This window comes from Thalia democratica, chromosome 7 (assembly GCF_965202585.1).
Source record: "Thalia democratica chromosome 7, ktThaDemo2.hap1.1, whole genome shotgun sequence".
NCBI lineage: Eukaryota > Metazoa > Chordata > Thaliacea > Salpida > Salpidae > Thalia > Thalia democratica.
In genome coordinates, this window is record NC_139171.1 from 47,071,308 (window position 1) to 47,085,845 (window position 14,538).

The window sequence follows — 14,538 nt, forward strand, 5'->3', positions numbered from 1 at the left end:
TGTTATAAAATATTTATTTTAATTACGAATGATTAAACACCTAAAATAAAAATTATCTAGGTTCATAAGCTACGATTATTTTACTACTAACAATTTAACTTACTTATAATCAAGCAAAGTTTTATAAAATTTGTAAATCGAAAATTTTCTAATGAAGTTAACAAAAGCTAAAAAAAGATTAGCAAAAACTTAATTCTATATAAGATCTTTAGTGTGTGTAGATAACTTATACTTTATAATCAAATATAATCAGTGTTTCTTTCAAAAATAAAATCAAAAAATAATCCTTACTTATAATCATTTTTTTTTGATTCAAAAGCTATAAAGTTTATTTATTCGAGATTATCATTCATCTTCATCTTCTGATGTTTCTGAAAATAAATCAAACTTTTGCTATGAATAGTTTTGAACAAATATTTGAGACAAATTAACTAAAAAGCTTTTAATTAATAATTACAACTCTATAATAGGTATTAGTTTAAAAACAAAAGTAATTAATTTATTTATACTTTTATTGGAAGATCAACTTATGGAATAATACTTTATTATTACTAACATATTCTAAGTAAATTTTGGGTAGTCTGGAATCTAAAAACGCAATTTTAATTTTGAAATATGAAGAAAACTTAAAAACAGAACAGTAAATGGTTTTAATACACTCTATATTTAAAATTATATGGTTAAATTGTTTTTCTTTTTTACAATTTAGAACTTTTTGTAAAAAACAGTTTTAATTTACTTAAAGAAGAAACGCTTTGGTTTGAAAAACTATGTTCTATAAAATGTTAGATTAGAATTTACCCTAAAAATTTAAATTGATTTCAAAACAAAAATAATTAAACCTTTCTTTCAACCTCAATATAAAATATAATAATTCTATTTTTTTTACAGATTAGAACAAAACTTTATAAAGAGTACTACAAATGAATACTAGTTACAACTGATAAAATTAGCTGAATCCAGATTTTAGTAGATAAGTATCGAATATATAAATTAAAAAAATAATTTATTTATTCAGCATTTTTTGTTTTTGAACGTAAATATCTCAAAAATAAATGTTGAGTAATGAATTTATTTAAATAATTTTTTGCTTATTTAGAAAATAATCTGTTCTGTTTAATTTTTTATGAAAAAAATAATAATTAGAGTTATTAAAACAAAAAAACTACAAAAATTAACAGTCAACCAAGTATGTTAAAGGGATATTTTGAATATTAATAGAGTTTATATTGAAAAAAAACTTGCTAAAATAAGTTGCCTTTCACTTCTAATTTTTTATAAAACTGAAGTAGTTTTAGAAAGAAAAAACATTAAAACATTGTATAGAAATTAAACTTAAACTGTATTAAAGTAACAATAGTACAAAGTATAAGATGACTACGTTGTTTGTCAACACATGTTTTCAAATAATCACATAGAAATTAATTAAATACAAACTTCATTTGCTACGATTAGAACAAATAAATTAAGTTGAAATAACCTGATAAACTCCAAAAGCTACCTTCAGAATCTTCTGAACTGGACTCATCGGACGAGTCGAAATTTTCGTTGATGTCTTCGGAATTGGAAGATTCGACCGAATAAACGTCGTCCTCTTCATCGTCCTCGTTGTTTTCTCCGTCCTCTTCGTCGTCGTCTTGGATTAAAAAAAAAGTAAAAAAGTAAACAAAAGGTTAAAGATGTAAAACTCAAGCTTACGGAAAACAAAAAAAAACTGACAAGCAAGGAATACTCTATATAATAACCCATTTTTTGCAATTTATTTGAAACGAAAATTGGTATAAATCAGTTAAATGGTCAATATATATATATATATATATAATAAGAAACAAAAACAAGTTATAACCGTCACCTTTATCGCAGCCGACTTGCAAAACTCGACAGTAAGAAGGTTCTTGTTGTTCCAGATCCCTCTAAAGTTTTAATAATAAGCTTTAAACAAACTTTTGTACTCAAAGTTAAAACTTCTTATGATTGACTAAATAAAACGTAATTATAATATTAATTTTGAATAAAACAACATGTCTAAAATTTATTTACTTAATAACAATAAAAATTGTATTAAAATTTCTTTCAAGTATCCCGAAAATCTAAAAACTTATGTATAAAAATTCTCTATCTAGTTGTCTGAATAAACAGTGTATACTTGAAATTCTAAAATAGTATCATAACTTTAAGTTTCAAAAACTACAGAAAGACATACTTTTAAGACTAACATAAGCTTTATTTATAAACTACATTGTTTTTAATAAAAATTTGAACATGAAATTTAAATAAAATTGATGTAAATACTCTAATGGCAACATAAATCAATTTTTATTAATAAATTGATAAATAATTTATGTTGCCATTACAGTGTTTACACCAATTTTTTTATTAAATTTATTCAAAACTTTAAAATGTTTTATTTGTTGATGCTTTGCTTGCTAACAGTAACACAAGAGCTTTGTTACCAAAATAGTTATATTAAGATTCACAAAAAACAAGTTTTTTGTCTCACATCATAGATGTTTGTATTCTGTTTTTGTTAAGATTAATAAAAAATCCAATTCAAAAGGATATTTAATAAAAAATCTACTTTTTATAGTTTTCTGATCAGTTTTTTTACTAAAATTCTATAAGCTTAATTTTCGTATTATGTTTACTTGCTTAAAGTGACTAAGACACTTTGCTTGATTTAAATGAGCTTATCATACTCTTGTGAAAAATAAACTAAATATGTACACGAAATCATTGCTTTTAAGCTAAAACTGAAACAAATGAAAAAGCAAATAACCTCTATGATGGCAAGGTGATTGTCTTGCATGTCGCAAGACAGATCAGTAACAAGGTGCTTGGTCTGATAGCTATTCATTAAATTGTAGTTGAACCCATCAACAACTTTAATGGAATGAATCGAACCTTCAGCTTGTGGTGATGGAGCTGCAATTATTCTAGTTTTATTATTATAAATCTATATTTTCGGTTTTCGGGTTTTACATTGAAGTCAACGCTTTAAATAAAACCTTTAACTATTACAAACTGTAAAACAAATGTATTTCTAAACTTTTGTATTTAAAATTAGATAAAGCTAAAATTTGATCTTGTATATAAAAAATTAAGTACACAAGCTTTTCTAGCTACTAGTGTTAAGTAGTGTTCTAATAAAATTGTTAGTAAATCAATCTGTAACATGTATCTGTAACGTTCGACTGTCAATAGTTGATTTAACGACATATAAAAGCATGAGTTTTATCTTTTTATAAACTAATAGTTAGTGTTAACAAAAAAAGTAGACTGTATGTTATACCAACTTTATTCTTTCTTTGCAAGGAAAGTAAAAAAATTCTGCCTTGTTAGAACAATATAAAAGTTATAATTAGAAATTTTTAAACTACAAATCTTAACAAAAGGAAGTCACATTTGACTGAAGTTTGAAAATAGTGTGGTAGCACATTATGTTTATGATAAGAACTAATTAATCTTAAAATAGACAACTAGTTAAAAAAGCAGAAGAAAATGTTCGGGTAATTACTAACTTAGAATTACTGTTAAGTTGACTAAAATAATTATTTATAAATGAAAAAATATTTAAAATAATCTTCATCCAATACTTCTTCGAGTGCAAGTTTTAAACTTAATTCAAGTGTTGAAAATATTTGATGTTTTACACAACTTTTATTCAAACATTAATAAAAGTAGAAACATTAAAAAAAATTGTGTGCCAACAACAATTATATTTTGAGTATTTTTATTTGAAAAAAAAGTCAATTTAGTTTCCATAAGTACATAAGCTTTAAGTTTTTTTTAACCTGCAAACTTAAAGTGTACAGTTAAAAAGCCACAAGGGGGACCATGAGGTCATATTTTGATACTTACACTGAATATTCTGAGTTGTTGATGAAGAGCAAAAAAAAATCGAAGATGTTTTTAATGGTAGTTTTCAAACTCACACTAGATATTCTGGAGTTTTTGATGAAGAGCAAAAAAAAAAGGTCTTAGGTGCTTTTAATTGTAGTTTTTTGACTAATCTTGTTGAAGAGGGCCATGGCTTTTTTAATTTCTTTGATTTCTTTCATTTGAAAAAAAAGTTTGGGAAACCCTGATCTAGTGTGAGTTAAAAATTTCTCATAAATTGTGTTAGAGAACTTTCTGCTCTTCCTTCAAATCCAAGAATATCTAGCGTAAGTTTCAAATCTTGGTATAGCGGGCCACATTTACATGCTGGCGGGCTGGATTTCACTAAAATTTTGTTAACACCGGTGGGACGGTCATTTTCACAAATTGAAAGCAAAAACTAAGTACTGCAAAATGAATAAAAGATAAAGAAGATAAATATGTGTGTTAGTTAATAACTAGTAGTAGATACAATGTTTATGACCTATAATAGCTATGACTTATGTTTAAGTAAACAAACGTGTTCATACTCTTTCTTTTTTATTCTTTTTTGCACTACTTATTTTTTAGTACAGAACTCAGTGGAACTGTGTTAATTGTTTTGCACAGATAAAAGTATGTCATTCAAATAAAGAAAAGCACTGTGCAAACTGTTGATATTTTTGTATATTCCAACGAACTTATTTTTGAAGATAAGTTTCACAAACACTTGATTATTATTGTCAAAACACCCATTTTGAAAAATAGTTAATAAATAATGACCTTTACCGAACAATCAACAACAACAGCATCCGAGACAACCTACGACCGGTTTTGTCCTAGGACTCATCAGGCAGACTTGACACAAAAATAATTAAAAAACGATGTCAAGTACATCGAATTAGTGAAAAAACTAAAAGTTTTAGGAAGGGATCTGATAAAGTTCTCTTATATACCGCGTAACTGTAAGCTTTAAAAGAAAAATCCTGCATTAATTAAAAGTATGTTTAAGTAAACAGCTTACTTGAATATATTGCAGAGCCTCGGAAGTTGAATGCAAGGTTTGACTCTTTAAACTCTTTTACTGTATGTAAAAGTTTGAAAGTTCTCAGGTCCCACTTTAAATGAAATTGTTATAAGTGGAAATTGCTAAAATAAATTCTAACACACAAAAAAAAATTTAAAGTAAAATTTTTGGTAGAAAACAGCGGAAATCGGTGGTGTTCGATATTGTATTAAAACATATATAAAGTTATAAAAAAACTTTTGTTTTCATCGTTTATTAAAGTACACATTTGCATTAAAACATAAAAAACACTGAATTTATATTTCAACAAAGTAATCTCATATATTACTTTAACACATTTTAGTACGAAAAATACTATTAAGACAATTTTAATTTTTATGATATGAATATTAAGCCATAAAAAGTACGTAACAAATAATGATTAACTATCTAGACAAAATTTTTAAATCAAAAAAGGTAACAATATACGGTTACATAACAATTCAAGTTCGGATAACTCAAGTTCCGACAATTTAAGTTCTTATGAAAATATTTGTAAGACTATATATCAAAAAGTAATATGAATTTGAAAATAACAAAAAATACATATGTAGATCTTATTAAAATCTACAAGCCACTTTTTGTATTTTTGCAAAATCTTAAATATTTTTCAAGATATTTGAAAATTACAAAAAAATAACTATGTCTTTTACTTTTTTTAAGCCATATCTCAAAAAGTATTTAAAGTTTTGCAAAAACAAAAAAAAACTGCTTTTAGATATTATTAGGACCTACATACAATAAAAACAAATTGTACAGTAATCTTCCTTTATTCTACCAACATATGTTTCTGTGTGTTAACGAATCAACACAATTCAACTGGGTTCTGTAAAAAATAATTACTGTAATGAAAGAATAGAAGCATAGAATAAAGTAGGTGTATACATGTTTTCATTAATATAAAATAATTTCTACAAATAATAGTTAATAGTGGTAAAAATACTTAATATTAAATCCGACCGTTATAAAATTATATAATATTTGCAATTATTAAGTCTAAAATAAGTAAAGTAAACTAAAATACACAACAAAGCAACAAATCATAATATAAACAAAGCACTCACGTTAATGGAAAGAATAACTGATTCAAATTTACTGTTGTCAATGAATAAACAAAATACATTCATTACATCTAATAATTACGTCACAATATAAGTGAGGTTATTTCAACTATTTAATTTGTATGGCAAAGTTTGTTAATTTAGTTTTTATGTTTGTAATCTATTTTGAACAAAAATAAAACATCAACCATTAGTTAGTGAATCATTAAAATTTCATAAAACTTAACAACGGTGAAGACAATAAAAGTCACAGAAACTCGATGTAACATATATATTGTATATTAAATGCTTGTAATGATTAAATCAAAACTGTATACAATTAGGAAGCAGATTTCGTTCAAATGTAAAAATCAAAAATTAAAAAAATTTGAATTTTAAGAAAACAAAACACAAAAAAAACCAAACTTGTTATCGAGTTTTTGATTTAATCATTACAAACATTTAATATATAATATACATGTTACATCGAGTTTCTGTGACTTTTATTGTCTTCACCGTTGTTAAGTTTTATGAAATTTTAATGATTCACTAACTAATGGTTGATGTTTTATTTTTGTTCAAAATAGATTACAAACATAAAAACTAAATTAACAAACTTTGCCATACAAATTAAATAGTTGAAATAACCTCACTTATATTGTGACGCAATTATTAGATGTAATGAATGTATTTTGTTTATTCATTGACAACAGTAAATTTGAATCAGTTATTCTTTCCATTAACGTGAGTGCTTGTTTATATTATGATTTGTTGTTTTGTTGCGTATTTTAGTTTACTTTACTTATTTTAGACAATAATAATTACAAATATTATAAGATGTAACGTTAAAAGGCGTTAAATCCTAGAGATCCTGATAAGCTAAGCTTATCGGAATAAATACCACAGATGTTCTTGTGCTAAAACTTTATTTCAACTAACGGCGTTTCACTGCTCTCAAATAAATTTAAGAACAGATCTACGGAGTCTATAAAATATTAACACACATTAGAAATAAAGTAGAAAACGCATGTAAAATTATGTATAGTGTTTATGTAGGTAGTAACTATAAATGAACTTTATGGTTTAAAAACAAAGTTTGGGATAAAAACATAAAATTATAAAATAGTCTACAAAAAATTCAAATTTAATAAAAGTAGGCACTAACCTCAAAAAGCTCTAAGAATAGGCAAGTTTTGAAAATGAAAATTAAATTTAGTTGTGCAGAAATATTACGTCATAATAAATTTAACAAATTGGTCAATAGTTTATACAGCTTAAAAACATGAAGTATTAAGCTTGCAAGTGTATGTAATTGTAATGTGAGTGTTGTGAAATAAATTAGTACATAAGTAGACAGAGTTATTTAAAGTAGAATCGTCGGTTGGGACAAATATTCGATAAATCTTGCCGCTTATTCAGAATTAGGTCTTTATCTTCTGCTGCAATTACTGCTCTTTCTGTATTGCAAGTTGGGCAAATTCTACTTACTCCGTTGGATGCATGTTTGATCTTTGAAACAATACTCCACTCCATGTTTGGCCTTTTACCGTACCTGTGAAAAAAGCTCCAGACATAATCCGATAAACGCGTGCTTTGTTTTTTATTTATATTTTTAAAAGTATGTTTATGGTTAGCATATCTATCCTTGAAACTACCTGCTGTACTTCCGATATAAATTTTATCTGGGCCCTTACTTTCAACTTTAACTTTATAAATTACATTTTTAATTAAACAATTACCTTTTAATGGGCAGTTATCTTTGTTTAATTTACGGCAATTACATGTTTTAGGCATATTACTTAACTTATTACTATTAGGGTTAGTTGGTTTTGAATATTTATTTATAGTTTTATTGTTATGCATTTTGCTTATACTTTTAGCGCTATTATCACTTACTCGTTCTAAGTTTTCTTTTATCATTTTAGAAATACTTCTAGTTATACGTTGATTATTATAATCTACACTATTATTAGTACTATTGATATGGATATTTTCATTATCATTAATATTAAAGTTATCATTACAGCTTATATCTTTAATGTTTAAAGTTTTAATATGTTTTACATTATTGTTGCCATAATTAAAATTTTTACTATTAGGATTATCATTATTATTACTATTATTAAGATTATTATTTTTATTATTACTGTTATTATTAATATGATTAGTATAATTAGAAATATTGTACATATCTACGTTATTACTAACTTTATTACTAGAATTATTATTTGTATTAGCTTTGATTAATAATTTATAAATTATAATTAATAACTTATAATTAATTAATAATAATATGGATTATAATTAATTAATTATACAAATAATAATTCTAGTAATAAAGCTAGTAATAACGTAGATATGTACAATATTTCTAATTATACTAATCATATTAATAAAAACAGTAATAATAAAAATAATAATCTTAATAATAGTAATAATAACAGTATTAATAATGATAATCCTAATAGTAAAAATTTTAATTATGGCAACAATAATGTAAAACATATTAAAACTTTAAACATTAAAGATATAAGCTGTAATGATAACTTTAATATTAATGATAATGAAAATATCCATATCAATAGTACTAATAATAGTGTAGATTATAATAATCAACGTATAACTAGAAGTATTTCTAAAATGATAAAAGAAAACTTAGAACGAGTAAGTGATAATAGCGCTAAAAGTATAAGCAAAATGCATAACAATAAAACTATAAATAAATATTCAAAACCAACTAACCCTAATAGTAATAAGTTAAGTAATATGCCTAAAACATGTAATTGCCGTAAATTAAACAAAGATAACTGCCCATTAAAAGGTAATTGTTTAATTAAAAATGTAATTTATAAAGTTAAAGTTGAAAGTAAGGGCCCAGATAAAATTTATATCGGAAGTACAGCAGGTAGTTTCAAGGATAGATATGCTAACCATAAACATACTTTTAAAAATATAAATAAAAAACAAAGCACGCGTTTATCGGATTATGTCTGGAGCTTTTTTCACAGGTACGGTAAAAGGCCAAACATGGAGTGGAGTATTGTTTCAAAGATCAAACATGCATCCAACGGAGTAAGTAGAATTTGCCCAACTTGCAATACAGAAAGAGCAGTAATTGAAGCAGAAGATAAAGACCTAATTCTGAATAAGCGGCAAGATTTATCGAATATTTGTCCCAACCGACGATTCTACTTTAAATAACTCTGTCTACTTATGTACTAATTTATTTCACAACACTCACATTACAATTACATACACTTGCAAGCTTAATACTTCATGTTTTTAAGCTGTATAAATTATTGACCAATTTGTTAAATTTATTGTGACGTAATATTTCTGCACAACTAAATTTAATTTTCATTTTAAAAACTTGCCTATTCTTAGACCTTTTTGAGGTTAGTGCCTACTTTTATTAAATTTGAATTTTTTGTAGACAATTTTATAATTTTATGTTTTTATCCCAAACTTTGTTTTTAAACCATAAAGTTCATTTATAGTTACTACCTACATAAACACTATACATAATTTTACATGCTTTTTCTGCTTTATTTCTAATGTGTGTTAATATTTTATAGACTCCGTAGATCTGTTCTTAAATTTATTTGAGAGCAGTGAAACGCCGTTAGTTGAAATAAAGTTTTAGCACAAGAACATCTGTGGTAATTACAAATATTATATAGTTTTATAACAGTCGGATTTAATCTTAAGTATTTTTACCACTATTAACTATTATCTGTAGAAATTATTTTATTTTAATGAAAACATGTATACACCTACTTTATTCTATGCTTTCATTACAGTAATTAATTTTTACAGAACCCAGTTGAAGTGTGTTGATTCGTTAACACACAGAAACATATATTGGTACAATAAAGGAAGATTACTGTACAATTTGTTTTTATTTATATTCCAGTGAAGTTATTTCACTAGGATCTTTTGTTAGCAAACGATTAAACCTATATTTTTGAACAGTTAGGACCTACATATTTATTTTTCATATTTGACAAATATGCACTACTTTTTTAGTTGTGGCCCTTTTATTTTATTTTTTAAGAATTTGAATTGTCCGAATTTGAATAGTCGTGCACCCCAATTTACGAATTAAATTTTAACTTGGACAAAATTTAGAAGACAAACTAGTTATATTTAAACCCTCTTATTATCCTCGAAAGACGAATTAACAACTAAATTTCTTTAACTTTTCTACTCTCTTAGTATTTTAAAAATATTTTTTTTATAAGACCTTACTTGCATTGCAACTTGTTATTACAAAAGTTTTTTTGTGCACGAAAAACTTACAACGTACTGCCCTTTGATGTACTCGATGTTGTTGGGGTGAAAGCAAGCGGTTTCCGTGCTTCCGAAATCCATGAAGCTGTGCACTTTCTTGCTCGTTCTGGCGTCGTAAACGGACGAGTTCACAGCAATCAGCTTATCGTCGTGTGAAAAACTCGCCATGCCACTTTTGCGGTCGTCTTCGGTTGATATTTGTTGCACAACGGCTCCTCTATTCAAACTAAAAATCTAAAAAAACTATAAGATAAATTAAGTTGTTGTAACAAACACAAGTTTAAAGCCAAACTTTGTTTTTTATTTCAGACAGACTTCAAGTATTTTCTATTAAACTTCAGCTATTAAAAAATTTATTCCAGAGTTTAAACTAATAAGTGAATCTATTATTCAGCAAAATAGAAACACAAAAGGTATTGTTTAAACTTATCTTACTTTAATTTTTTCGTTGCTGGTATCAATACCTAAAAGCCTATCTTGCTGCAAATTTGAAAACTTTAAGTTATTTGCTTCATCGATAGACCATCTGTTAAAGGTTAGAAATATTGCCAAACATTATTTTTTTTTGAACTAAACTTATAATAAAGTAAGAAAGTAATATCTTGACTAAATATAAACTTAATATGTAACCTGGTTGATCTTTTAACTTATCATTCAACTATATAATTTTTTTTATTAATATTTGTACTTAAATTGCAGAGACTTAGAAAAACTACATTCTTAGTCTGCAAAAGGTAAAAAAAAACACTCTTTATGAATGTTACATAATAAAATACAACTATAAACATACTTGCACACAAAATCGTGAAAAGTGTTGATAAGAAACGAGTCACTGTATTCGTTGTAAGGATCGTAACACTCGCACAGAAGAAACTGTTCATCTTTAGTGATGTTAACAAAATCAACGCTAAAATCGCATCCGGGAATTTTTATTTCTTTCACGTCTGAGTCGTCGAAAACGTTTCTTCGAATCACGTGAGGGTGCTCTCCTCCAATAAAAAAGTGAGTTCCATCATTCTAAATTAAATGTTGGTTTTACCTCGAGAAACTACAAAAAGTAACTTAAACTTACATTTTTTTACTATAAACAAGTATACTATTAATTTTAGTTAGCCTAAGTTATTAACTTTACTGATCTTTTTTGCAAGTTATGTGATTGATTTTATACTCATAGTTATATTTTACAACATTGACTCATAAAATAACAACTTTAATTTAACCTTCAAACCAAATTAACTTATAAATCTGCATCATAAACTACGTAAAGTTGTATTAAAAATTTAAACGAAATAATACATTTCTTTTTCTCTTAGTATAATAAACTTCTTTAAAGAATAAAATCATATGTCAAAAGTATCTATATGTAGTATTTTTCTTAACAAGATGCTAAAAAAAAACTTACTGTAAAAGTGACACAGTTAAAACACTGAAAGCTGTCTTCGGGAATAACAGTCATTACTGAACGCATTCTAAAATACATTTATGGTTAAACTTTTTTTTATTCGTTAAACATCTTAAGAAACGCCGGGCAAATCTCATGCAGATAATAACTTCTTATTACTTTCTATTAAATATATTTTATAATACAGTTTATTTTATAATACACTGTATTTAATAATTCAACATTATTTACCAATAAAAAAAAAAAAAAATTCACTATTTCTTTTAAATTACGTTACTTGAATGCAATCAGAACTTTATACGCAACTTTTAATTGTTTGAAAACTATATGCTTAATAATTCTAAACTAAGGCGAAACTGGTCATGATTGTCTTAGAAACTGATGTTGATGGTCGTGCGGTTTCTATTGTATGTAGGTAACTATATACAATAACTTTACAATATGCTGGACAGTATGTCAGTCTATTAAAAATTATAAAACTTAACTATTTTGAAAAAATAAGTGTCAGGTTTACGAAAATAAAATCAATTATAAATTTCTAACTTTTAGTAAAACTGAGCTTTGAAAAACAAATATCTATAAAGAAACAAATTTAGCAAAATAAAAACAATAACTATATAACAACATTTAAAACAGTAAACTTTTTCAATTCTAAAGTATTTGTTTTTACAAGAAAAAAGTTTAATTAAATTTCAAAACTTGCATTTAAATTGTTTTTTACTAAAAACAATATAAAAACAACTAGCTTTAAACTTCACTTTAGTCGATGGTTAATATACAGTACAAAACAAACTTTCCGAACATAAAATGCCTATCGAGCTCAAAACCTCTCAGTCCACAAAATTTAGGCATTAGATTACGATAGTATGCGCGTCTTGCAATGTTAAAAGAGGTATTTCTATTTTTAAAACTTGAACTTTGACACTTATGGTTTCTGTATTAAAAAAATAGTATTTCATTACATTAACTTATTTGTCTAGTTATATGTAACTCAACAAAAAAATATTTATTATTTTATTCAACTGTAAAATAGACCTGTATTTATATTCAACCTGAAGGTTAATAAAAAGTATTTTGTTTTTAGTATGACGAACGACCATTAGTGACTGATTTAAGTTGTTAAGTAAATAAACTAATTTACTCATACAATTAATACTTAATATAGCCATAAAAGTGTGTATAAAATTTAATGTATTAACCATAACTTTGTAATTTAATCTAGTGTTTTAAACACATTTTATTACTTCACCAGATAAAATTCATAAACTATTGTACTACAAACATATAACAAAAAGATATAATTTTTGCAAAGATTAAACACTAGAAATTAATGGTCGGCCAACTTTAATAGTAAAAATTATAAGTAGAGCTATTAAGATACATGAAAACTTAAATTTTAATTTAACTGTTCACTGTACAACAACAATAAAATATAAAGATAAAATAAAGATAAACAAGTATCAACGATCAACGTGTAATTTTATAATGGTTCTAGCTTATATTTTTTCTTAGTTAATATATTTGACAACTGAAATTAAAGCTAAAACATCAACTTTTTTGTTTAAGTTTTGATTTACTTATTAGTTCAACATACTATTAATATAATTTACTAGTTAAGAATAATCACTAACTTGTACAGGGAAAATTGAGGTACAGTAACGACAGGGTTGGAGCATTTCATGTGCTGCTGACTACAAAAATCACTGACTATATGTCTCAAGGTAATACAATTATTGCTTTTACAATTATTTTCTCCAAATTCACATTTCATTTTTCGTTGATCAACTATTGTTCCATTGTGGGACAGTTTAAAAATGTCTTTTTTTATAACTTTTTCTTTTAGTGCACCAACACTGTTTTTCATATGCTTCTGTTGATTAACAAAGTAATTCCTATATAACATTAAAACAGCTGTTTAAAATACAATAACAAAAAAAATTTAAACACCTTATTTTTATTGAACAACTATACTTACTTTCAGTCTGAAACCTCATCTCATCATTATAAAAATATATTTATACTTTATTCTAAAAAAAATTTTGTAAAATTTTCTTAACCTGAACAGGGTTGCCACTCTTTAAGTCAAAAAATCTCCCCAGAGTAACCTTTAACTTCCCTGAGTTTTTTTAAATCCTTAAAATTTTTATTATTTATTAAAAAATACAATGTTAATTCTAAGAATATTGAAGAACTAGATGCAAGGCTAAACAATTTCTAAATAAGCACTTAAAAATAAATAAAATTAACTTTTTTTAACAAAATATTGAAACTGGATTGTCTAAATCTCATTCTAGGTCTAGAAAAAAATTCCTTAACATTTTTTAAAAAATCTTAAGATTTCTGTAAAATTTTCAGAAAAAACAAAAGCTGCCGTGAGTTTCCCTGAGTTGAAAAAAAAAATCAAAATTCCCTGAGTTTTCCTGAGTGTGTGGCAACCCTGCCTAAAAATATATTAAAAAATAGTTTATTCTAGTTCAAAATTTAGACGCTTGCAATCAATAGTATTAACTAGTTATCAAAATCTTTTGAATTTATGTCTTTAGATGTATCTATAACGGTTATAGGGTTTTTACCATTAGACATAATTAAAAGCACTAAATATTTTATATCGCATTAAGTATATTTAAACCTTGAAAGTCGTAAATTGCCTTTATTATAACTGGCTTTAAAAACTTTGAGAAACCAGTATCTAAAGAATGAAAAACTTTTAAAATGTATATGATCAAAACGGTCAATAACAGTGTTGCTAAGGAGGTCATAACATTAAAGTTTCAACGTAAACTAAAAACATAAATGTAGTTAAACTACATAAATTTCAGTTTATGATCTATTGAGCTATTTGTTGCTCTGATAATAAGCTTTAGTATATAAGTTCTAAATAGCAA

At 25.4% G+C, this 14,538-nt stretch overlaps 1 protein-coding gene across 1 annotated transcript; it reads right to left on the reverse strand.

Moving 5' to 3' along the window:
* Positions 1–278: 278 nt before the first annotated feature.
* LOC145840713 (DDB1- and CUL4-associated factor 1-like) lies at positions 279–13,759 on the reverse strand. Its single transcript, XM_082948040.1, has 11 exons — positions 13,285–13,759; positions 12,447–12,587; positions 11,654–11,720; positions 11,042–11,268; positions 10,687–10,777; positions 10,261–10,485; positions 4,880–4,973; positions 2,777–2,922; positions 1,853–1,913; positions 1,481–1,636; positions 279–371 (listed from the first exon to the last, which is right to left on the reverse strand). Exons 1-11 carry the CDS (start codon positions 13,554–13,556, stop codon positions 346–348), a joined length of 1,506 nt encoding a protein of 501 aa, XP_082804166.1. The 5' UTR covers positions 13,557–13,759; the 3' UTR covers positions 279–345.
* Positions 13,760–14,538: the final 779 nt, after the last annotated feature.

What these genes read in the sequence shown, in the direction of transcription:
- LOC145840713 (XM_082948040.1), bottom strand. Translation starts at nt 13,556, where the DNA reads ATGTTATATAGGAATTACTTTGTTAATCAACAGAAGCATATGAAAAAC. An exon ending in TTTCACGATTTTGTGTGCAA is followed by an intron (nt 10,778 to 11,041) that starts GTATGTTTATAG and finishes AACCTTTAACAG; the next exon opens with ATGGTCTATCGATGAAGCAA. An exon ending in ACATCAAAGGGCAGTACGTT is followed by an intron (nt 4,974 to 10,260) that starts GTAAGTTTTTCG and finishes TTTCATTTAAAG; the next exon opens with TGGGACCTGAGAACTTTCAA.